The 26,564-nt window shown below is 38.7% G+C and overlaps 1 protein-coding gene across 1 annotated transcript in view; it reads left to right on the top strand.

The window, feature by feature from the left end:
* Positions 1 to 26,564, top strand: part of SPON1 (spondin 1) — a 353,955-nt gene that overhangs the window by 166,571 nt on the left and 160,820 nt on the right. Inside the window, exon 5 of the mRNA XM_064288388.1 lies at positions 609 to 731. Coding sequence (XP_064144458.1) covers positions 609 to 731 — 123 coding nt within the window. The remainder of the gene's footprint in view (positions 1 to 608; positions 732 to 26,564) is intronic.

Raw genomic sequence — 26,564 nt, 5'->3', positions numbered from 1 at the left:
GAACTTAGGACGTATTTCCAAACCCCATCACTCCCAGTGAAGTCTCTGAAAGCTTGATAAGAAGTGACATGACTATATATGCACACCTTTCTTTTTAAATTTTCCTCAGTCGTTTATATCTCTCTACTTGTTATCACTGCTTTCCTTCAAAGTTGCTACTTCTGGTACTGGCAGTTTTGCCCCAGAGAGTATTTCTTAGAGAAAACACACACACGTACACGTTCCTCTTAAAATTTGATATAGACATCCTATGGTGGGAGGGATAGAGGAGTCTAGGGCCCAGAAAGAATAATTGAGTCAAATTTTACCCCTGATACTCCAAGATAGTCTCCATATCAAATATTCTGCCCTATTGGTCCCATAAATCTCCTCAGATTATTAGAAACTTCTAATTTTTTTTTTTTAATTTCTGAAACATAGTTACCATCCTCAGAGGTATACAAAATCCCTTACAGCTCAAGTACTGATCGGGTTCTAGGTCTTATTAACCAAAGAAAATGCAACATACCTTCTTATCTCAAGGGTTCAGGATGAGACCAAGATGGCGCTGCCTTATAAACGGCCCATGTTTGCCACCTAACACGGTGACTCTTGCGACTCTCTTTCAGACTCTACCTTTGACGGGGTGACTGACAAACCGATCTTAGACTGCTGTGCCTGTGGAACTGCTAAGTACAGACTCACATTTTATGGGAACTGGTCTGAGAAGACGCACCCAAAGGACTACCCTCGTGAGTAAAGTATTTACTTTATGGGCTGGGGGAAAAGCCAATTGCAAAATGCTGTCTGGTTGTGGGATAAACTAGATCAAGTATATCAGGTCTGTTTGCTCTTACCAACTGATTCATGGCATGCACATTCCAAGTAAGTGAATTCATTGAGACAGGCAAACGTAGTAGTGGTATGCTTTTAGCTTCTTTGCGTATCATTGTTCTAAGTATGTTCTTATCTGTGATTTAAAAAGTGTTCCTGAATTCATGCTGCTTATCTTCATGTCAGGCATTTGGTAACCTCAGCCCTCCTATAAAGGCCCTGTCCATGAATTACACAACAGGCCTCTTTGTGCTGGAAATAGCTGGCAAAGGGGCCTGCTCTTGACTCCACAGACCAAGGTCAGTACATACTCAACGTTCTCACCCATGGCAGATGTTGGCAATCAGTCAGCACACCCTTTCCCTGCTGATTCTAGAACGCTTTATAACATCATTTTCCTGATAGCCAATACCAATCCATAAGAGCAGTCAGCAGACCCCAAACTTGCTATTTTGGAATAGATCCTCAATCAGGATCCTACTAATTCCTTCTCATCATACAAGTGTCTTAGTAAAGACCTAACATGTGCCAGGCACTATGCTAAGATCTGGAGATATAATTAAAACAAAACAAAACAAAAATCAGTTGCCATTGGGTCAGTTCCAACTCATGGTAACCCCATGTGTGTCAGAGTAGAACTGTGCTCCTTAGGGTTTTCAATGGCTGATTTTTCTAAAGTAGACCACCAGGCTCTTCTTCCAAGGTGCCTCTGGTGGACTCAAACCTCCAGCCATTCAGTTAGCAGCCAAGCTCAGTAACCATTTGCACCACTAAGAGATATAATACTGAACAAAAAAGACACAGCCCATGTCCTCATGTGACCTGGAGCCTAGTGGGGAGGCAAACTACTCAAATAATCATACAAAAAGATGTGAAAGTTACAACCGAATAGTGGAATTACTGTGTGACAAGCATTTTTGAGTAGGTTACATTATTTAATTTTCAAAATAACCCATTTTTTGTGGACAAGGTCACTGGTGGTCAGGAAAATGTCATGACATAATCAAATGTAAGTTATGGATCCAAGATTCAAATACAGATTTGTCCTGCTCCTTGTTCTGGCATTGGTCTGGGTTGCCTTTAAGACCTGATGTCTCCCAGCCTCTCTAGCTGGGTGGCAGCATGTCCAAGCATGGCACTGAGCATATTTTTCAGTTCATTTTCTGTTTGTTTGTTTGTTTTTTCTTATTCATTTCACTTTGAAGTTGCCTCAGCTGCGAGAAAAGAATGGCGCTGAGGAAAGAGAATCAAGACAGGGATGAATATGGGTTAGGCCCCAAAGGAAAGGGGAGAGAAGGGCACATGGTTGGGGCCTGGGAATACCCAGGCTAAAGCAGACTGCAGTGCTTCCAAATAGCCCACCCAAAGGGGACACGAACATTTCTTGGCAGCTCAAGAGTCCTATTGTTTAATTTTACCCACATGTGGTCAAGGCTTGGGATCTTAGAAGCCTCTTACTTGTTCAATCGTCCTACTATGGGATTGGGGCTGATCTACTTCAGCTGGAGTGGGAGACCTGCATGAGCAAACTTGGACTTTGCCTGGGGGTGGGGGTAGGGGAATGCACTTGGAACAAGTATGATGGAAAAATCTCCCCAGTGCTTCTTGGCCACTAACCCAGAGGAAATAAAAACTTAAGGGCCCATTACTCATCTTTAGTAATCCTAAAGAGCTTCTTGTTCCTTTCTATTCTGCCACTGTCATTTCCCAGAATTTAAAAAAGAAAAAGAGGTATAGAACCATTGTTCCTGGGCTTTTGGGCCAAATCGAGTACAAATCTGACAGAATTTCTGTGAAATTGTTGGAAGTATCTTAATAAATATAGCAGACATCTGTTCCAGATCCTCTGGGATTATTCCATTGTCAGATATTACATTATTAGGTCAGATTGTGTACTAATTGTTGGTTGGAAAAAAATTTATTATTATGTACAGAGTAGCATTTATCACATCATCCTGTAATTATTTCTTCAGGAGCCTTTCTGAGAAGACATCCAGGACAAAAACCATGGCATGCTTATCTTTGATCCTTAGTGCCTGGAAGTGCTTGGTACCTTCCCCAATACTGTTTATTAAATATTGAACTCTGAGTGGCATTTGCTGTGACCCAGAAGGCAGATTTCTAGCCTACATCTAGTCACAATGGCCAGTACTGAGTGGAAAGTGCAGGTCAGGCCTTTCCTTGGAAGGAAAATGATGGACTTACTCACTCAGGGAACTAGAGCCCTTTGGAAGACCATGGAGAGGGTCCAATGAGGACCTTGAAAGTTCAATATTCTCAAGAGTATTTCTACCATTTTTAGGTAATGAATTTCCATTTGCCTCTCCAGGAATGATTCTGCCTTGAATACCAATCTTTGTGATCAAGTCCAGAGATGTTTCCCGACAACAGTGCAAACTGGCAAATGTTGATTCCCTCTCACTTTTGTTAATTAGTCATCCAAAGCACCTCAGGCATCTTAGAGCAGCAGTTGTCAAGCTTTTTGATTTCAGAACCTGTTTACATGCTTAAAAATTATAGAGAACTCCAATATCCTTTTTATTAATATGAGTTATATCTATCAATATTCGCCGTATTAAAAATTAAAACTGAGAAATTGTTTAAATGTTCTTTATTAATTAATCTTAATAATTAACGTATAATAAATTAACAATTAGGAAGAAAGGCCTGACAATCTACTTCTGAAAATCAGCCAGTGAAAACGCTATGGATCATAGAAGTCCTATCCACAACCAATCATGAGGATGGTGCAGGATCAGGAAGTGTTTCGTTTGGCTGTGCATGGGCTCACCATGAATCAGCGCCCGACTCAGCGGCAGCTAACAACAACAAATTAACAATAATAAACCCTTTACATGTTGTATTAGTTACCTAGGTAGACTCCTGGGTGGCGCAAATGATTAACATGCTTGGCTGCTGACCAAAAGTTGGGAGTTTCGAGTCTACCCAGAGGCACCTCGGCAGGAAGGCCTGGTGATCTACTTCTGAAAAAGCCACCACTGAGAACCCTGTGAAGTACACTTTTACTCTGCATACCTGGGGCCTCCATGGCAACTGGTGGTGGTAGAGGAGGATTAGTTACCTAGTGCTGCCATAACAAAGTCTCACAAACTGGGTGGCTTAAAACAACAAAAATGTATTCTCCTATAGTTTGAGAGGCTGAAAGTCCAAACTCCGGTGTCAGCAGAGCCATGTTCTCTTCAAAGGTTCTAGGGGAAAGATTCTTCCTTATCTCTTCCGGCTTCTGAGAGCCCTGGCATTCCTTGGCCTGCAGCTGCAACGTAACTCTGTCCATATGGCCATCCTTCCCTCTATGTCTATGTGTCTCTGTTCTCTCCTATCAGGACAACACTTTTTATAAATCAATATTAGATTAGGACCCACCCTTCTCCAGTATGGCCTCATGTAAACTTAATTGATATCATCTTCAAAGCCTCATTTCCTAACGGTGTCATGTTTGTCTTTTGGGAGAACGCAGTTCAATTTATGACATGTTAACTTAAATAACATTTTTTTTTTTTAATAACTATGTTGTCCAAAACAAAAGAAATTTAGTGAAAAGCATGTCATTGTTTTGCCTTTTGGCAAATCTGGCTTAATGCCTGCCTTAATAGAAGAGAGTTGAGTTTCTATATTTGCTTCTGCATTCAGTTTGTTTTGATATATTTTGGGTGAAGTATGTGAAGAAAATTTCATCTCACACAGATGTGTAGCTGGAAAAGGGAAGAGAATTTTAATACTTTCTTCATATAATTGTGAATAGTCTTCTTTGATACTAGACCAAAACTCTACAAATGGTAGTTTCTTAAGTTTGTTGCAACGTGGAATATGAAACCACATCATTGAACTTGTATTCTATACATTAAAATACATTGTTTTGTCATCCCCTTTGAATAGCTCTTTTAGTAATGCATGATTTCGTAACATCATACATTGGTCATGTGAAAAATATTGGTTTACTAAATTACTCCAGTCATTCAAAAGTTGAGATGTTTGCATAACAATGTCAAAAATCTCATCTGTGAACATCACCAACAGTCTAATCTGAAAAGTCTTGAAGTACTGGAAAGCTGTCAAGTTCATGGTAATGGATACAAATCTTGCAAAATTCAAATTTTTGCTTGAAAGCTCAAATTGTATCATTGCCAGCAAATACTGTCACTTGTTTTATTTGAAGTGATAGGTTCACTTCATTTTTGAAAAAATGTATACCAGATTCCCAAGTCTGAAGAACCATAATTTGGTAAGAACTGTAAAAAAAAATATATATATGTTTTGTGACAATAGAAAAGTGGCTAGTCCAGCTCGTACCTCAAACAATTGCACCAGTGCTTTTCTTCAAGACAATCACTGTACTTCCACATGTAGCAGAAGTACTTTATGCATATTTCTCAATTATTCACAGAGAATAATAAAAGGATGTGTACATACAGGTAGAGATTTAATAAAATCAATAATTTTTGTTGCTTCACTAAGGACATTGTTAACAGAAACTGGTACTTCTTGTTGGTGTTTACTACAAGTGTATGGTGGTGAAGGATACATTGACTACTAATATAGTTTGGGGCCATTGCCCTGATTCATGACTGCAGTTTTACTGACCATGGTTTTTGCACCATCAGTGTAAATTCAACACACTGAATAAGGCAAATAATAATATTATTATGAAAATAGTCCTGCCCTCACAGACCCCTGTGAGGATGCCAGGAGCCTGTGGACCATGCTTTGAGCAGCTCTATGCTAGGGTCAGATGGCAAGCAAAGGTGTCTGTCCATCAGCTCATTTTAGGTAGCTTGACCTTGCAAATTCACGTTGGGCTCTGCGTGGAGGACCGGGCAACACCCATGTGCTTCAGGCGTTTCTTCTGGTGTGCCACGTGTGTAAGTGGCTCTTCGCAACCATTATACAAAATGGATTGCTCCAAATTCATTTCCTGGAGTTCTCTCTTGTATTTGTTACCTAGTGCTGCCATAACAAAAACTACCACAAGTGGGTGGCTTTAAAAACAGAAATGTACTGTCTCTCAGTTTTGGCGGCCAAAAGTCCAAACCAGGGCCTTAATTCTAGGGAGGGTCCTTCCTCATCAGTAGCCCCAGGAGTTCTATGGCATTTCTTAGCATTCCTTGGCATCTTTTTTGTCTCATGAGTGTATCTCTGTGTCTTTTCTGCTCTTTTAGGAGCCAGTCTACTCTGGTATGACCACATCAACATAACACAAGAAAATCCCTATTTCCAAACAGGGTCATATTTACAGTTTCAGGGGTTAAGACTTCAACAAAAAATTTGGGTGGCACAATTCAATCCGTAACACCTCCATTACAGTACAGACACTCTCTGCATACCCCTCTCTGAAGAATGGGGTAGGTATGGCAACATAAGAGGGGGACAGGGGGATAGCCTAAGTGACCTCTGGTATTCTCCCTCTATTATAAAACCATAAATCTCTGCTGGCCAGGAGATTGGAACTCTTACACACTGCTGGTGGGAATGCAAAATGGTACAACCATTTTGGAAAATGATATGGCACTTCCTTAAAAAGCTAGAAATAGAAATGTCATATCATCCAGCAATCCCACTCCTAGGAATATATCCTAGAGAAATAAAAGTCATCAAAGAAATAGACATATGTACACCCATGTTCATTGCAGCATTGTTCACAATAGCAAAAAGATGGAAACAACCTAGATGCCCATCAACAGATGAATGGATAAACAAACTATGGTACATATATACAATGACAAAGAACAATGGTGAATCTGCAAAGCATCTCACACCGAGAATGAATCCAGAGGTCGTTATGCTGAGTGAAATAAATCAATCACAAAAGGACAAATATCATATGAGACCACTACTATAAAAACTCATGAAAACATTTACACACAGAAAGAAACAATCTTTGATGATTACGAGGGAGGAGAGGAGTGGGAAGGAAAAACACTAAATAGACAATAGATAAGTGGTAACTTTGGTGAAGGGTAAGACAGCATGCAATACTGAGGAAGCCAGCACAACTTGTCCAAGGCAGGGTCATGGAAGCTCCATAGACACATCCCAACTCACTCCCTAAGGGACCAAATTTCTGGGCTAAGGGCTCTGGGGACCATGGTCTTGGGGAACATCTAGCTTAATTGGCATAACATAGTTTATAAAGAAAACGTTCTACATTCTACTTTGGTGAGTAGCATCTGGGGTGTTAAAAGCTTGTGAACGACCATCTAAGATGCTCCACTGGTCTCACCTGGTCCAGAGCAAGGGAGAAAGAAGAAGACCAAGGCACAAGGAAAAGACCAGTGCAAAGGACTAATGAACCACAAATACCACAGCCTCCAGCAGACTGAATCCGGCACAACTAGATGGTGCCCGCCTACCACCACCAACTGCCCTGACAGGGATCACAATAGACGGTCCCAGACAGAGCTGGAGAAAAATGTAGAGCAAAACTCTAACTCACAAAAAAACACCAGACTTGTTGGTTTGACGGAGACTGGAGAAACCCTGAGAATATGGCCCCTAGACACCCTTTTAACTCAGTAATGAAGTCACTCCTGAGGTTCACCCTTCAGGCAAAGATTAGACAGGCCTGTGAAACAAAACAAGACTACGTGGGCACATTAGCCCAGGGGCAAGAACAAGAAGGCAGGAGGAGACAGAAAAGCTGGTAATGGGGAACCCCAGGTTGAGATGGGGAGAGTGTTGACATGTGGTGGGTTGACAACCAATGTCACAAAACAATATGCATATTGTTTAATGAGAAATGTGTTTGCTCTGTAAACCTAAAAAAATCTCTGCAGGCCATCTGGAAATAGTGAAATTATTTCGAAACACTACCACTTGAGTAGCAAGTCCATTTTAAAGCTTTTTTAAAATGCTTTATCCCCTTATTTTTATAAGTGAAAAAAAAACCTCAGAGCTCAGAGGAGTTGCTTGTTCAGAGCATGTCATCAGAGAGTCAGAACCAAAACTAAAATCAGATTTCCTGATTCCCCTTCGCCTTCCTTTGGAGGCTGCCATGAGGCAGTCTTCTCTGCAATAAAATTAAATATCTATGTGCAGAGCATTTTTTAATAAGGCCTACTGTACTAACATGGACTCAAATCATAATAAATTCTATGCCATGCTGGGCAGTTTTGCCCACTACGCAAAGACTGCCAGGAGCCCTAGTGGCGCAGTGGTTAAAGCGATAGGCTGCTAACCAAAAGTCTGGCAGTTTGAACCCACCAGCCACTCCTCAGGAGAAAAGTGTAGCAGTCTGCTTCTATAAAGATGTGCAGCCTTGGAAGCCCTATGGGGCAGTTCCGCTCTCTCCTGTAGAGCCACTATGAGTCGAAAGTGACTCGAGGGCAACGGGTTATACAAAGGCTACTCTGCAGAGTTCCTAACTTAGAAGTTAGAGAAGAACAGGGTTTGCTGAGTCTAAACGGAGTTCCTGAACCCCTACAGTATTAGAAGTCTATGCTCCCCCAGGTCCATCCTAGGCACTGTGAGTCTGTAGTGTCCAAAGGTGGCCCAGAAGTAGCTACTTCACAGGAAAAATGGTGACCAGGCAGTGTTACCACATAGGGATGTCCTGGGGGTTAGAAACATGCCCAGGCCTTGCCAGGGAATTGGGAATTGCCTAACACACGCTAAGTCTCTTTACTTCTAGCTCTGGATACAGCTCCTGTGTTTTTGACAAATGCTGCTACACTGGAGAGACTCTTTAATTTCCCTTGACAATGGAAACTACGTAACTTCCTCCGTTTTTGATATATCACCAGTTCTAATACCATTAAACAAATGTATGTTGACAAATGATTTTTTTTTTCCAAGAAGCCAATTTTTTTTCCACTGGACAATACATAGCTTAAAATATAAAAATGGTCATTGAGAAGTATAGTCTACATAATTCAAATTCATTTTTCAATGAAATTCAGCCATCATTTCTATGGGGTTACTAATTTTCAAACGTACTAAACCTAATCATACGAAAGCCCACCACTCTAACTTGGCACTTATTTTCATTTCTTCATAGTCAACACAAACTTCATCCATATATGGAGTTTCTGCGTCACATTTGAACACGTTGTGTCCTACTTTTTCCATCTGATTTTGTTTCCATTGTCACAATTTAAAAATTATTTCATAATATTATATCAGCTTGCTTTAAACAATTTATTTAACTGTTCTTTTATTGAAAATTTAGGTCATATCAAATCTTTTCCTAACATGGTAAGTACTGCAATAAAAATACTTCGTACGTAAAGCCTTCCTCCATCCCTCCCTCTTCCTTTGAATTATTCTCTTGAAATGATTTCCCAGGAGTAAGACTTTTAGGTCAAAAGATAAGAACTTTTTTTTGGCTCTTGAGACCTCTAGCTAGGTTCTCCTCCAAAACATTTGCACTGATTTGTGTTACCAATAGTGAATAAATGAATCTGTTTCTACTAACCCCATCAGCATTCGATTTAACTGTTTTGGTTTTGCCAATTCGATGGTTATAAAAATTGATCTTATTGTTTTAAATTTGCATTGGTTTAATTACTAACACAGATGAGTTCTTTTTCATGTTTATTGATGTGGTTTAAAACCACAAGGGTGTTGGCAGTAATCAAGCCTGGTTTTATCCATTATCTCCCAGGGCCTAGCTCATCATCTGGTACATTGAAAGCTCTCAGTAAATATTGTTGAATGAGTGAATGAACGGATGAGAAGTGATTGACAAAGTGAACAAGGAGGAAAGTGAAGGAAGATGAGCTATGAAAAGCCACTGAAGAGGTTGGGCCAGAGGAGTGATGGGACCATATGTGACTGTTGAGTGGAGGGCAGAATGGGCAGGGCTGGAGGTAGGTGGGGACATGTGTTAGGAGGACATTGCAATAATTTAGTGGGCTATAGTGGTGGCTTGGACTAAGGTGGTGGAAGCAATGATGGAGATAAAGGAAGGATTTGAGATATCTTTTAGAGATAAATTCTATCACAGATTAGATGAGAAGAGTGAGAATGAGAAGCATCAAAGCTGACAACCAGATTTCTGGCCTAGAAATGGAGGTGCGCTTTCTTTTTAAAATGTTCTTCCGTACTATTTTCTTTCTATTTTTACAAATGATTTTGACATCATTTCATCAAGTTCTGTAAGGAATCCTGTCAGAATTTTAAGTGGAATGGCATTAAATCCCAAAATTACCTTTGAAAGAATTGTTAGCTTTAGATTGTTTAGCTTGCTCAGTCTCTTTCCATTTGTGAATAAAGCCATTTGTAGATTTTCTTAGCCCAATGCCTAGAACAGTGATGAGCCCCATGTGAACTGAAGGCCTCTTCTTGCAATTTAATTTCAGAAACAAAATTAGACATTCAACAGGAATAATCCCACTCCTTCCCTCCATTATTGGGAAATCCTTCCTCAAACTGAGTCATTCTGCCCATCAGAGCTTCCTAGCATTGCCACCACCATACTGATATAGGACAGGGGGACACTGCTGCCACCACCAGGCTGAGACTACAGCAACTATGTAAATAGTATTTGGCACAAAAACGCATGTGTCACGACACACAGTCTCAGTGAAAGAAGGGGCAAAAGAGGAAGGATTAACTCTCTTCTTCCTCGTTCCCCTCCTGCCTTCTCTCTACCTCTGTGGGGGAAGTCATATGACAACAATTCACTAGTTTATGGGTGGCGAGTGGAGAAGCAAAGTCAATAATCAGTCTTTCAGTTAAATATGCTGGGTTGAACACACACATTAATCTCAGATCCTGCCCCAAATCCCACAAAGATAGCACTAAATAAATAAATAAATAAGTGATAAACCCACAAACAGAAGATGAAAGAAGGCCACACCAAAGAGATATCACCATAATTTGGGGAGATAGAAAACAGATGGACAAGTGGCAACTGTCATAGCAGAGCAAAGAAAGTTGAATCCTATGGGCCTGCGTAGGAGGCAGTGCATAAGGACCAAGCCAATTCACTGTATAGAATACAGGAAATGCCTCAGGAATTCAAAGAAGGTCAACCCAGCACGATGAGTGAAAAGGGCATACCGTCATGAAATTTTAGAATGATTGGGCTAGGGACCATCCTACACGCATCCAGGAAAACAGGCAAACACAAAGGATCAAGAATAAATGACATCAAACCTCTCTGGGGCAATATGAAAGTTATAAGACAATGGGGCAATGTCAAACTCCAAACCTGTGGCTATAAATTCTCAAGAGAGACCTTTTTAGTTCAGCCCAGAGTCCAGGCTGAGATGGAAAAACTCTCGTATCCATGTGCTACCTGGGTTTCTCCTGGCTTCATCTTTTCCTTGAAAGTTTGGCCCTTCACGGGCCCTGGCTCTAAGGAGGACTGTATTCTAATCTCTTTCCCCAAGTGCACACAAGGCCTTGTCTTCAGTCTCCATGTGGTCTTTGACACCTAAGTCCTAGGGCAGCCTCAGTATCAGTCCAAGCTTATGGCTCAGGTGTTGGTTCCCTTCCTTCCTTAGACTCCTGGAGATTTTTCACACTTTTGCCAGCACTTCCAGGTATTTTGCACTGGATTTTTTCCAGCGCTTCTATTCTGACCCACCAGTTACTGAGTGATGCAAACAGTTAAGTGCTTGACTACTAACTGAAAGATTGGCAGTTAAATCCATCCAGAGACTCCTCAGAAAAAAAAAAGCCTGGCGATCTTCTTCCAAAAGGTCGCAGCCTTGAAAACCCTGTGGAGCACAGTTCTACTCTGCACACATGGGATCATCATGAGTTGGAGTCAATTCAGCAGCAACTCTTTTGGTTGTGTTTTTTTTTTGTTTTGTTTTGGCTATGCATGAGGTACGTTGACCGAGAACAGAACCCTGGTCTCTCACATGGAAGGTAAGAATTATACCACTGAACTACCAATGCCTCTTCAAGACCATATTAGCTTTGAGGAATAAATTCGTTAGTTATTACCTACCCTTTTCTGTTGGTGATTTATACTTTAGAAGAATTACCAAAAACACTGAGTACCTTCCCCTCATCCTCACTCTCAAGTTCTCTCCGAATTTCTTCATCATTTATTGATGTATTCAGACTTTCTTTTGTGTTGGTTTTAGAATTTTCTTTCCTTTGAAATCATCCGTTTTATCCCGATTTTTATAGTTATACCATGCAACTATAAAGTACAGTAAGATAATTTTCCTTTATTTCTTGACTGAATACATCTGTGTTGGTTTTATCTAATAATTTTTTTTAGTTTTATTAAATAATACTTGTTTTTCCTAATTTACATATATCTGCTTTTATGTATACTATTTTCTCCTCCTATTTCTTTAGGGTGGTCCTTTTGTTCCTCTGGTGAATTTTTATATTGTTTACTTAGTATGCTGATTTTCCCGTTTTATTTTTGTTAATAATAAATGCACTAAACACTGTGAATTTCTTCTTAGTAGAGCTCTGAGCCCCTCCTAGGGATTTTAATATGTAGTTCTCATTTTCATTATTTTCTTAATAGTCTGCTTTTGTGCACTTTGTCTTCTTGACATACTTGTTAATTAGCAGGGTATTTTTAAATTTCCATATGGTCAGGAACTTTGGGTTTATATTTTTGTTCTTAATTTTGTTTTGGTAGGAGAATGTGTTATATATCATTTCTGCCTTTTTGTAATTACTAACATGGTTTTTTTTTTTTTAATAGCCGTGTATATGTTTACTTTAGAAAATGTTCTTTTTTTTCTTACACCGCCTCAGGATGCAAGGGGTATGTTACTCATACTTGTCACTTCAGTGCACACTAGCATCATTGGTTCACGTAAGACCCCACTGGCTTTGTTTGCTTTTTGTTTCATTACATTTATCCCATTCCCTACTCCCATTCATCTTCCTGCCCCATTCTTGATGTGGATTTCTTTACTTTTACTTGTTCTAGTTCAATATGTCTTGTATATTTTGTTTTTATGTATTTTACCCAAGTGCTATTGTGCTAAAATTTTCATTCTGTTTCTTGTCTTTTCATGTGGCATTATTTTTTTTTAAGACCTACCTATGTTGCTGTGGATACATCTAGTTCATTTCTTCTAACTGTACATATTAGTCCTTAGTATGCATCCCCAGCGATGCACACGTAGGCTTCCAACTCCCCAAACTAAAACCAAAAATCCATTGCTGTTGAATCGATTCCGACTCATAGTTGTTCAAGCTGCTGACCTTTTGGTTAGCAGCTGTAGCACTTAACCACTATGCCACCGGGGTTTCCGGCTCCCCACTTCTCAAAAATGCTGTGGCGAACACATCTCCATGTACTTTTATTGACAGTGTGGAGATTTTTGTGCAATAGATAATTCTTTCCTTGACCTATTTATCTAGGAAAGGAATTGCTACATCATTGGGATTATGTGGAGCTCTGGTGGTGCAGTGATTAACAGCTCAGCTGCTCACCAAAAGGTTGGCAGTTCGAATCCACCCGCTGCTCCTTGGAAACCCTGTGGGGCAGTTCTACTCTGTCCCATAGGGTCGCTATGAGTCAGAATATACTCAACGGCAACAAGTTGTAGGGGTTATATAGATTTATTTTGACTAAGTACTCCAGATTCCTCTCCAAGTCCTTGTAGTGAACAACAGAAAACAAACATTTTAGCATAATCATCAGAAAGTATATAGGTTCCTATTCTCCACATCCCTGACAATACTTGATATTACTCAGCTTTCTAAGTTTTTTGATCTGCTGGGCATAAATTAATTTCATCTTGTCTGTTCTTACACCAATACACTATTATTTTTTATTATTATAGATATTAATTGTAATACTACTTTTAGGGGATGTCTTAAAATATATCTATACTACTTTTCTTAGAAGTATGTCTTATTATCTGTTAGGGCAAGTACCTTTTGCTGTTTTACACTTCTTTTTCAAAGCCCACTGAGTTCCTAAAATAAAAAATCTAGCTGCTATTTTATTTAGAATTGCATTAAATTAATAAATAAATATGGAGAAAATTGGTGTCTTTATAAGATTAAATCATCTCATTCAAGAGTATATAATGTCTACAGCCACAGTAGTCAAAACAGCCTAGTACTGGTACAACAACAGGCACATAGACCAATGGAACAAAATTGAGAACCCAGATATAAATCCATCCACATAGGAGCAGCTGATATTTGACAAAGGACCAGTGTCAGTTAATTGGGGAAAAGAGAGTCTTTTTAACAAATGGTGCTGGCATAACTGGATATCCATTTGCAAAAAAATGAAACAGGACCCATACCTCACACCATGCACAAAAACTAACTCCAAGTGGATCAAAGACCTAAACATAAAGACTAAAACGATAAAGATCATGAAAGAAAAAATAGGGACAACATTAGGAGCCCTAATACAAGGCATAAACAGAATACAAAATATTACCACAAATGACGAAGAGAAACAAGATAACTGGGAGCTCCTAAAAATCAAACACCTATGCTCATCTAAAGACTTCACCAAAAGAGTAAAAAGACCACCTACAGACTGGGAAAGAATTTTCAGCTATGACATCTCTGACCAGCGCCTGATCTCTAAAATCTATATGATTCTGTTAAAGCTCAACCACAAAAAGACAAACAACTCAATCAAAAAGTGGGCAAAGGATATGAACACTCACTTCACTAAAGAAGATATTCAGGCAGCTAACAGATACATGAGAAAATGCTCTCGATCTTTAGCCATTAGAGAAATGCAAATTAAAACTACGATGAGATTCCATCTCACTCCTACAAGGCTGACATTAATCTAAAAAACACAAAATAATAAATGTTGGAGAGGCTGCGGAGAGATTGGAACTCTTATACACTGCTGGTGGGAATGTCAAGTGGTACAACCACTTTGGAAATCTATCTGGAGTTTTCTTAAACAGTTAGAAATAGAACTACCATACAACCCAGAAATCCCACTCCTCGGAATATACCCTAGAGAAATAAGAGCCTTTACACAAACAGATATATGCACACCCATGTTTATTGCAGCTCTGTTTACAATAGCAAAAAGCTGGAAGCAACCAAGATGTCCATCAACGGATGAATGGTTAAATAAATTGTGATATATTCACGCAGTGGAATACTACGCATCGATAAAGAACAGTGACGAATCTGTGAAACATTTCATAACATGGAGGAACCTGGAAGGCATTATGCTGAGTGAAATTAGAGGCAAAAGGACAAATATTGTATAAGACCACTATTATAAGATCTTGAGAAATACTATAAACTGAGAAAAACACATACTTTTGTGGTTACGAGGGGGGGAGGGAGGGAGGGTGGAAGAGGGTTTTTTACTGATTAGTTAGTAGATAAGAACTACTTTAGGTGAAGGGAAGGACAATACTCAATGCACAGAAGGTCAGCTCAACTGGACTGGACCAAAAGCAAAGAAGTTTCCGGGATAAACTGAATGCTTCAAAGGTCAGCGGAGCAAGGGCGGGGCTTTGGGGACCATGGTTTAAGGGGACTTCTAAGTCAATTGGCAAAATAATTCTATTAGGAAAACATTCTGCATCCCACTTTGAAGGGTGGCGTCTGGGGTCTTAAATGCTAACAAGCGGCCATCTAAGATGCATCAATTGGTCTCAACCACCTGGATCAAAGGAGAATGAAGAACACCAAGGTCACACGGTAACTATGAGCCCAGGAGACAGAAAGGGCCCCATGAACCAGAGACTTACCTCATCCTGAGACCAAAAGAACTAGATGGTGCCCGGGCACAACCGATGACTGCCCTGACAGGGAGCACAACAGAGAACCCCTGAGGGAGCAGGAGATCAGTGGGATGCAGACCCCAAATTCTCATAAAAAGACCATACTTAATGGTCTGACTGAGACTAGAGGAATCCCAGTGGTCATGGTCCCCAAACCTTCTGTTGGCCCAGGACAGGAACCATTCCTGAAGACAACTCATCAGACATGGAAGGGACTGGACAATGGGTTGGAGAGAGATGCTGATGAGTGAGCTACTTGTATCAGGTGGACACTTGAGACTGTGTTGGCATCTCCTGTCTGGAGGGGAGATAGGAGGGTAGAGAGGGTTAGAAACTGGCGAAATTGTCATGAAAGGAGAGACTGGAAGGAGGGAGCGGGCTGACTCATTAGGGGGAGAGTAAGTGGGAGTATGGAGTAAGGTGTATATAAGCTTATATGTGACAGACTGACTTGATTTTTAAACGTTCACTTAAAGCTCAATAAAAATTATTTTAAAAAAAGAGTATATAATGTCTCCATTGTTTCAGATTTTTAAAAATTTAATATATTTAAAAATTTTTCTCCATAAACGTCATATGTATTTTTTCTGTCTTCCAAGATACGCCATAGTTTGTGTTGCTTGCTACATTTAGTAATGTATTATTTTCTACCATATTGCCTAATTAGCTTATTACTGCCATAGATAAATGCTGTTGTTTTTTAACTAGAGCTCAATAATTGCTTACAGTTCTTTTTCCTTTCATTGAAGTAAGATTTATATACAGTGAAAAACTGAGATCTTAAGTGTATCATTCAATGAGTTTTGACAAATGCATACACTTGTATAGCCCAAACCTCTATCAAGGTGTATAACCTTGGCCACTTAAGACATTTTCCTCAAAAATTCTGCATTTTCAAATATTAAGATTGCTACCACAGCTTTATTTTGGGTTAAATTTGGTTGTTATAGATTTTCCATTCTTTCATTTTCAATATTTTGTTTTCCTTTTGCTTTAAGTTTGTCTCTTGTAGGTAACATATTGTTGTATATTATTTTTTAATCCAGCCTGAAAGTCTCTGAATTTTAATTGATGAGTTTGGCCCATTCACATTTACTGTGATTATTGTTATATTTTTTTCTGCCATCTTATTTTATATTTTCTAACTATACTTTCTTTTTTTTAGCTGCTTTTTTTTCTTTCTCTTGCCTAATTAAATTTTCTTCTGCTGCTTTAAAAGGTATTTGATTCATTTTGTTGTTCTTATGGTGCTTTCCTTTAACTTAAGGCACACACCTATGTTTATCTCTTGATTTCTCAAATATTTTAATATTTATATCTTCCTCTGAACAAGGCAAATATTTCTTCATATTTCTTTGGTCTCTATCATCATTTTACCCAAATACACCCTGTATATTAATATTTTCTAGATTTATAGTTCTGGATTATAATGGATCTTTGTTTTCTTTTCTTTTTAGTTTTTGCTTTCTTATACAACCATAAACTTCACTAAATTTTTGATCACCCATTGCTGTTTAGCATACTCCTAGATATATTTCTCTTATTTGAATATTTCCTCCAAAAGTGTTGTCATAGTGGGCCTTTGTGAGGCACACCCCCTGAGACCTTATATGCATGAGAATATTTTTTTTACGCTTTCACATTTAAATGGCATATGGCTGGATATAAGTTCTAGGCTCAAAAGTATTTTCTTTCAGTCTAGAAAACATTATTTAATTGTATTTTTATATTCAGCTGTTTAGCAATCTAATGCCAATATAATTTTTGTTACTTTCTAGGAGATATCCTCTTTCTTTCTGCTTTTCAAAAAAAAAAAATTATTTTTTTTTCTTTCACTATACCTTTCATGTTCTTAATCTTCACTATTAAAGTGACTTGGTGGAGATTTTTTCTTTTTAAAAAATAATTTTCTATTCTATGAGTCTTTTAAACATGAGCCTTTCCTCTTCCTTTAATTCTGGGAAATTTACTTTTGTTTTAATGTAACCTCTCCTTTTTTTTTCTTCTCCTTCTGAGCCTCCAATTATCTCAGTGTTGACACTCCTAATCCACTCCACCATGTTATTTAGGTTTCATTTTATATATTCTATTTCCTTATACCTTCCTTCAGCCTTCTGTGGGAGTTCTTCAATTTTTATTCATCAGATCACTCCTTCTTTCTTCATTCAGCACTAACCATTCTGATTTATATCCCAACTACTGTGCTCTTTATTTCAACCACCGTGGGGTGTATGTATGTGTGTTTTGTAACCTTTTTTTTGAAATAATTTAAAATTTAAAGAAAGTTTCAAGAATAGTAAACAGAACTCTTTATTATCTTTCACCCAGATTACCCATTTCCAACATTTTACCACACTTGCTGTATTATTCTCTCTCCATATGTATATATACATATTATTTTTTTCTGAACTTTTGAGAATAAATAGCATACACGGTGCCTGTCCTTTTACCTCTAAATGCTCCAGTGTATATTTTCTCAGAATATGGACATTTTCTTACAAAAGTATAGTTCACTTATTATTAATGTTGACAAAATACTATTATCTAATCTATATACTTTATTCATATTACACTTATTCTACCACTAATGTTCTCTGTAACAATATGTACAATAGAAATATAATGCAAGCCACAAATATGAGCTACATATGTAATTTTACGTGTTCTAATAGTCACTTTTAAAAGAAAGTAAGAAGAAATAGGTGAAATTCATTTTAATTATGCATTTTATTCAACCCAATATATCCAAAATTCAATATCATTTAAACATGTAACTAATATGAAATTTTATTATTGAGATGCTTTACATTTTTTTCACACTAAGTCTTTAAAATCCAGTGTGTATTTTATATTTATAGCACATCTTAGTCAGTCTAGCCACAAATCAAGTATTCAGTAGTCACATGTGGCTAGTGGTTACCATACTGGACAGCACAGATCTGTAGCAAAATAAAAATAAAAAAAAAATGCTGATCCAGGATCCAGTTCAGGTCACACATTACATTTATTTTTTATGGCTTGGTGGCAAGCGGTTAAGAGCTCAGCTGCTAACCAAAATGTCAGCAGTTTGAACCACCAGCCCATCCTTGGAAACTCTATTGGGCAGTTCTACTGTCCTATAAGGTTGCCACGAGTCGGAGTCAACTTAATGGTGGCGGGTTTATGGGCTAATATCCTTTAATCTGAAACAGTAGTCTTTCCTTGACTTTCCTGACATTAACGTTTTTGAAGAGTACCAGGCAGCTATTTTGTAGACTGTCTCTCAGTCTGTAGCTGCCTGATGTTTTTCATGATTAGGTACAGGTTATACATCTTTGGCAGGAATACCACAGGTATTATAAATATTTTTTAACACCTAATTTACATGCAGTTCTTTTTCTTTACTTCTTATTCTTGCTCCCTATTGCTGATATCCTCCCTTATGTCTCCAAAGATACGTATTTTGCTTATGTTAAATTTTTGGTCCATCTATTGCAATAAAACCACTTAAGTGTCCATTTGCTTTCTCTTTTACTGTTTGTATTGTTTTATATCTAGATATTGTGGCAGATGGTCATATTGTTTGATATCTAGTTATTATGGCAGGTGGTCTTATGTTTCTCCAGTCATATAACTGTTATCTGCTGCTGTTGAGTCAATTCTGACTCATAGCATAGGACAGAGTAGAACTGCCCCATTGAGTTTCAAAGGAGTGGCTGGTGGATCCGAACTGCCCATCTTTTGGTTAGCAGCCAAGCTCTTTAGCCACTGTGCTACCAGGGCTCTGATATAACTGTTAGGCCTGGTAAAGTGTATTGAGGAAGGGCCAAGTCCTAGTTGGTGTCTTTTCTATTGTGTTTAAGGAAAGGGGAGGGGATAAGCCCCATGGCCAAGAGCCCCAGGCATCACTTACTGCTATAAACTCTTCCATTTGCTTCCATTTTACTAGGTAACTTCTCCAGTTAGAGATTCATCCTGACATTCTTAGAACAAGGTAGGAATAAGAGGAAGTGGTCTTCTTAGGTTCTAATCTCCAGCCTTGCATGTTTGGAGAGGAAAGGGATGGAGCAATATATACCCAAGGATGACTGGTCTCCCAGCATCCTCACCTCCCTCAAAGAGGATTTTTTTTTTTTCCTGCTCTAATATTACTCTGGGTGGGAGCAGGAATGTGGTTGGCCTGGACCTGCAGGCTTCTGGATTGTACAACAGGCAATGACCCTCCTTTGGCATGTCTGGTAGGGGAAATTGAAGAACTGTAACACTCCTCCATCCATCATCTCACCGACCAGTCAGGTCTCCTTCACTCTCAGCCTACCTCCACCCCATGCCTACTCAGCAGGTCAGGACAGCCTTTGATTTCCACTGCGTTTGGTTCCTTGGACCTGTGCGTCTCTCTGCTGCTGAAGTTTCCCAGGATGAAATTTAGAGGAATGAGGAGTTTACGCTAAATTATCATATCACTGGGGACCAGCAATAACTTTCAGAGGACTATCAGAAATACATATGTTTTTGTTCAATCCCTTTAATTCTTGGCAATATTTACCCATTTTGCTGTATTATGGTGTTTTTCAGGCTCTATCATTTTTCTATTGATTTATCATATTCTGATAATCGGGTATTAACACCTTATTCTAAACTTGTGTATTCACTAATTTCTCTGATTCTTAACAATGTTCTCTGTATTTGTTGCTATGTTCTTTGGGCCCTATAAACGTAGTATCATTATGCTGTCATTATTAATTCTGACTTTTATGATAACATAATTAACTTGGTTCAACAACTTTTGCCTTTAACTCTACCTTGCCTGAAATTCTACCTGCGGCTGCTAACCAAAATGTCGGCAGTTTGAATCCACAACATGCTCCTTAGAAACCATATGAGGCAGTTCTACTGTCCTATAGGGTCGCTGTGAGTCGGCAGTGACTCGACAGCAGCAGGTTTGGTTGTTTGATTTTTTTCTTGTCACTTTAATTTTTTTTTTAGCGTTTCTTGAATTTATTTTTTAATATTTTAGACTTCTAAGCTTTTCAAGGAGCCCTGTTGGAAACTCTGGTGGCCTAGTGGTTAAGTGCTACGGCTGTTAGCCAAAGGGTCGGCAGTTCAGACCTGCCAGGCACTCCTTGGAAACTCTATGGGGCAGTTCTACTCTGTCCCATAGGGTCACTGTGAGTCGAATCGACTTGACAGCACTGGGTTTGGTTTTTTTGGGTTTGGTTGGCACAGTGGTTAAGAGTTTGGCTGCTAACCAAAGGCTGGCAGTTCAAATCCACCATGCTTCTTGGAAACTCTATGGAGCAGTTCTACTCTGTCCCGTAGGGTCACTATGAGTCAGAATCGACTCAAAAGCAATCAGTTCTTTTTTTTTTTTCTGTTCTTTAAACCTTTTTAAAGGAGCCCTGAGGTGCAATGGTTGAAGTGCTCAGCTGTTAGGCAAAAGGTTGGAGGTTCAAAAGCACCAGCTGCTTTGTGGGAGAAAAGACCTGGCAATCTGCTTCCATAATGATTTCAGCCTGGGAAACCACGTGGGTCAGCTGTATTCTGTCCCAATGAGTTACTATGAGTTGGAATCAAGTCAATGGCACACAACTACAAGCCTTTTTAAAGATTTCCTAGTAGATTATCCAACTGAAAAAATTATTTTTATTTTTTGCTTCCCATATGATTGTTTAAACTTACACTTGTTTTAACCTCATTCCTGTTCAACTTGTTCTGCCATTCTATTTTTTACTTCTCAATTTTTAGATTTAATTTGTTTTATTTTTTTCTAGACTTTCTTTGGTAATATATAAAATATATATATAGACACTGTTATTGTTTTTGCTTATTTTTAGCTCCTGATAGTGACTATCTTTTTTTTTTAATTCAATTAGCTGTCAATTTAAAATTTTTAAAAATTATCTCTATTTTATATAGTATCTTTCGATTCACTTTTATGGGGAAATTTTCTGGTTTCATTTTCTTAACTCTTTCTGCTTCCATTCTTCCTGCTCAATTTATTTATTTAATCTAATTTTATTCTAACAATTTTCCTAATTCCCAGCTCCCATCACAATTTTTCCCTGTTATTGCTCTTATTTACTTATCTCTTCTGGAGATACTTACTGACTCAGAAATTCTTACTATTTTTAACAGTCTGATCTTTTCAGGTCTGTCTTTTAAGGTCAGATGTGTTTTTGAAGTTTTTTTTTTTTTTTTTTTTTGAAGCCAATGCTTGTCCTAATTAGGGGGGTCATTAAATTTCATAAGGCTTTGAAAATCTATGAAAAGTCTTTGCATTTGGATAACACAATTAGATAAAAACCCTAAGTATACAGATGTTTTCAAGGACAAAATATTTTACATGGCTTTCCATTACAATGAAAAAAAAAATACAGGTAGTCCCCGACTTGAGACAGGGTTCCCTTCTGATGACTGTCATAAATTGGTTCTGATATAAGTCAGATACCTTTTTTTTTTAGTTTTCATAACCTCCTATCCAACAGTGTTTTGAACAGTAAATCATAACATTGAACACCTTCGAGTGAACATCTGAGGATGATAACATCAGCAAATTTTGAGCTACAACATTGTATGTAGTACATATTACTAATGATAAGATGTGCAAATAAACAGTGTGGTTTCTCATAACTTGGATCCGTCGTCATAAGCTGGGAACTATCTGTAAAAGCACAGTGCTTATTCACTTATCACTTCTATCCCTTACATGAAATCTGTAACCTAGCTCCTTGCAGAATGTTTCCTTTTTCTCTTGTAGTTAAAATAAAACATTTGATGATGCATGTAATCTCAGTTATTTTAAGTGGGATCCTAAATAGGACTCTATTTACACCATCAGCTATTATATTTGTGGGGATATTTTTCTTCTAGTTGATCTTTTTTTTTTTTAATCCTTGATTTTTCACTCTTTGCTGTTTTTTAATTTATTCCACAAATCTATTCCGAGTATCTATTGTGTACCAAGTAGTGTGCTCCATTTCTTCCTTCTTTCTCTATGGGAACTCCTATCTCTCCTAGAGGAGTCTCTGGGTGGTGTCCCCAGAGTGTTCATTTTCCAAATTCATCTTCTTTTGCATTCTTTTCATATCTCTGCCTTTCTATGCTGTGCATATTTTCCCCTGGTTCATTTTTTCTTTGGTTTTCTATAGCATCAGATTCCACATTTTACCTATATTATCATTGTATACTCCTTCCTACACTCTCTTCCCGTAATCAGCTCTTCTTAAATAAGTATAATGTCTTTCTTCCACATTTAAAGAATAGATGGCGACTGTTCTCTAAATTTTGTTTCGCTTGTCATTTCATTTCAGGGTTTATTGATTCCACACTCATCTACCCACACTCCACCCCACACCCAGGCTCGTAATGAATCTCTCTTCTCTCATACTGCAAAACATTTTTAATAGTTCAAAATCATCTTTTGCTCATTCTTCCTTGGGTTTCATGTGATTATTATGGCTGCTTTTTATGAAACCTTTGCTTCAGATTATTTACTGGCATTTTAATGGAACTTGAAATCGGAAGGTTCATAGCCTCTGACCCCGTCCTATTTCTGGGAGTCCACAAACTGTTTTTTCTTGAGCATTCTTTCTTAAATAAGACATGCTTATATTAAGTTGGAACTCTACGGGGCAGTTCTACGCTGTCCTATAGGGTCGCTACGAGTCGGAATCGACTCGACGGCACTGGGTACTGGGTTATATTAAGTTGAAACCCTGGTGTCATAGTGATTAAGAGCTATGGCTGCTAACCAAAAAACAGGCAGTTTGAATTCACCAGGCGTTTCTCGGAAACTCTAAGGGGCAGTTCTACTCTGTCCTATAGGGTCACTATGAGTTGGAATTGACTCAATGGCAACGGATTTGGTTTTTTTGGTTATGTTGAATTGACCACTCAGAATTATATATTAAATAAAGTATTAATTTGCATTTATGTAGCAAGGTAAAGTTCCATTACCACTGACAGTAGTAAGTTAATTTATTGATAACTTGCTTGCCATTTACTCCTGTTGGTTGGCAGTTTAAGTAGTGCGTGTGTCCTACATCTCATTTATGTAGCTTGAATAGTCACCTGTTTTCAACTGATTTGGGAGGAGGAAAGATTGGATTCATTGGCAAGTCATGGATCAGTTATCAGGTAAGATCTAATGTTATCAATTTCCCTGGCAAAATGGATGTGATTAACATTTAAGTATGATACCAACCCATGCATTGTACATTTCCTTCAAACCTATTTGCCAGTTCCTGTGGTGTGATTACAAGAAACGCATATTTTAAAAATAAAGACTTAATTTTTCCTTTGCAAGAAAATATTCTAAGCACACACACATACACACAAAGGAAAGGCTTATGAAATTATAGGAGGGAGAATACAAAGTACATTATAACGGTGTCCTGTATGGTTATACAGGAATTTGCACACAAAACTCTGCTAAAGCTAATGGCATTTATGAACTTCAGTTTGCCAAACAATGAGTTGAAAAATATACCCTCCAGAATTGTTTGTGCCAAGACAGACCAACTGTTTATAATCACAAGTGGGGTTTCTGCAAAGGTCTATGCCAGGCACTACAGTCCTGGCAAACATCCCTTCCAATTTGCAAGAACCCTACTGTTTTGGGTTGGAAGTGAAGCATGCATCCAAAGAAATATTTGCAGGTTTTTCCTAGCCTTAGTTAAATTCAGAGTGAAAGAACAAAATATAAGCAGACAAAGGGTATAGGAAATCACCAGGCCAGCAGCCCTGCCTTATTTTTAGTGAAAAGGATTAGCACAGGCAGCCCTGTGGTAAACCCGGTTGCCTGTGATCAGGGAGTAGGATAGTTGTAATCCCTTTACTATACCACTGAGTTGATTGATTAAATTGAAAGTTATGAGTCAAATGTCCCCAGAGCTTCTTGGAACCTTCTGGAGTAGGTACATATTCATAGGGTCCTAATGACCTTTCATTGGAAGGGAAAAGTATGCTTTACCTGCAGGGAACACATGAAGAAAGGCTTGGGAGGAAGTGAAACTTTCTGCAACCATCAGCAAGAGTTTAATTAAGCTCTCTCTAACATAATAAGCTTGACTCAATTTAAGAGCAAAATGTGTCATGTTTTCCCCACACATGGAGGTTCCCAGGGTCTTGCAGCTCAAATGGAAAGAAGAATGGAAAGCAGGAGGCTTTCTCTTTACATCTGGCTCCTCCAAATGCAGCTAAGAGGCTTTCTGGAGGGTTTTGCTGGCTGGAACAATTAGTGTTTACAGATGTGAGTGGCTTTCAGTCATTGAATGCAAATTGCATTTGCTTTGTTGCGCACACCCTGGGAAAACCAAGAGGACGAAGAGGAATAATGTTCCCTTATCCGCCCACCCACATTGAGATTCAGGGCACAGTCTTTTCAGGTTTATTGGGTCCCTAAGCAACCTTTTCTAAACAACCTTTGAAGAAGGCTGTACATCTGTCCGGCTGCCCCTATTTGGCTTACATTTTCGGTCCCTTGTCTGAATTTCTTGGTAAATATTTCTTATATTCAGACCTGAGTGACTACACAGCTCCTGGGCTAATTCTGCCTCCCTCTTAAACTTTGATCTGTATTCTGAAGATGAGTTCGTCAGAAAAAAATGAAAGAGGGCTAGCCTTTAACATGGAGGCCGAAAGCCTGAGAAATAAGCTAAAGCTGGAAAGTGAGAGAGGGCAGGTTCTTGCTGCAATGCTGAGTCTCAGCATCAAATACGAAAGCAACGGGAGAGCTGAGAGAGCATTTCTGAAGCAAAACACACTTAAATTCACATTTCTCTTTGCCCAGTTAAAAAACAAACAAACAAACATGGCCAATGACCAGAACTCCCCTGAAAGGCTGTAAAAAAAAAAAAAAATTTTTTTTTTTAATTTTTTTTAGGCAGTACCTACCACATATACATACCACATATTGACATGGAGTCAATTCTGACTCATGGCAACCTCATGTGTTCAGAATAAAACCGAGCTCCATAGGGTTTTCAATAACTGATTTTTCGAAAGTAGGTTGCCAGGCTTTTCTTCCAAGGCACCTCTGGGTAGACTCAAACCTCCAACCTTTCGTTTAGTAGCTGGGCTGCTTTAACCGTGTACTATACATACCACTTACAGTGGGCACCCTCATGGACTTGGGAGTCAGATTCTATTTGGAATCTTGAATCTGACAGTTACTAGAGGACCTTATGAAAATTAATTAACTTTTCTGTCACTCAGTTTCCTCTTTTGTAAAACGAGGATAATAAAAGCACTTACTTCATGAGGCTGTTTTGAAGACTGCCTGGGTTCAAAGCTGGGCTCTGCCATTTACTAGCTGTAGGACTTTGGAAAAGGCACCAGCTGACCTCTCTGAGCTTTGGTTTCCTCTCAGTAAAACCAGAACGTACATTGACTGGGTCAGTGTAGGATTAAATGAGTTAGTATTCTTACAGCCTCAGAACAGGTTTGACATATAGTAAGAGCTCACAAAGTGTTAGTCATTATTATTTAAAAATGAGATAGTGTATAGTCAGTTGTTAGTGTAGTACCAGACATACAGTAAGTGCTGTGTGAGCTATGGCTGTAATGTGCTTATTGCCTTATCGCTTGTTGTTGTTAGGTACCGTCAAGTCGATTCCAACTCATAGTGGCCCCACTTGACAGAGTAGAACTGCCCCCTAGGGTTTCCTAGGCTGTAGCCCTGGTGACACAGTGGTTAAAGCTCTGGGCTGCTAACCAAAAGGTTGGCAGTTTGAACCCACCAGCCGTTCCACAGGAGAAAGATGTAGCTATCTGCTTCCGTAAAGATTTACAGCCTTGGAAACCCTATGGGGCAGTTCTACTCTGTCCTGTGGGGTCACTCTGAGCTGGAATTGACTTGAGGGCAGTGGGTTTGGTTTGGTTTTTTAATCTTTACAGGAGCAGATCACCAGGTCTTTCTCCCAGTGGGCTACTGTGTGGGTTCAAACATCTGACCTTTCAGTTAGCAGCCAAACACTTAGCCATTGCCACCACCAGGGCTCCTATCCACCCAAATTCTCAACCTTTAAGGATTTAGCTCTGATCTCATATTAGTATTTTGGACAAGTCCTCTTCTGTGATTGGCTTCCACTATTGTGTGGAATTTGC

This window comes from Loxodonta africana, chromosome 7, assembly GCF_030014295.1.
Source record: "Loxodonta africana isolate mLoxAfr1 chromosome 7, mLoxAfr1.hap2, whole genome shotgun sequence".
In the NCBI taxonomy this organism is placed as follows: Eukaryota; Metazoa; Chordata; class Mammalia; order Proboscidea; family Elephantidae; genus Loxodonta; species Loxodonta africana.
The sequence above is the reverse complement of the archived record's forward strand: the minus strand, read 5'-3'. Positions and strand labels throughout refer to the sequence as shown.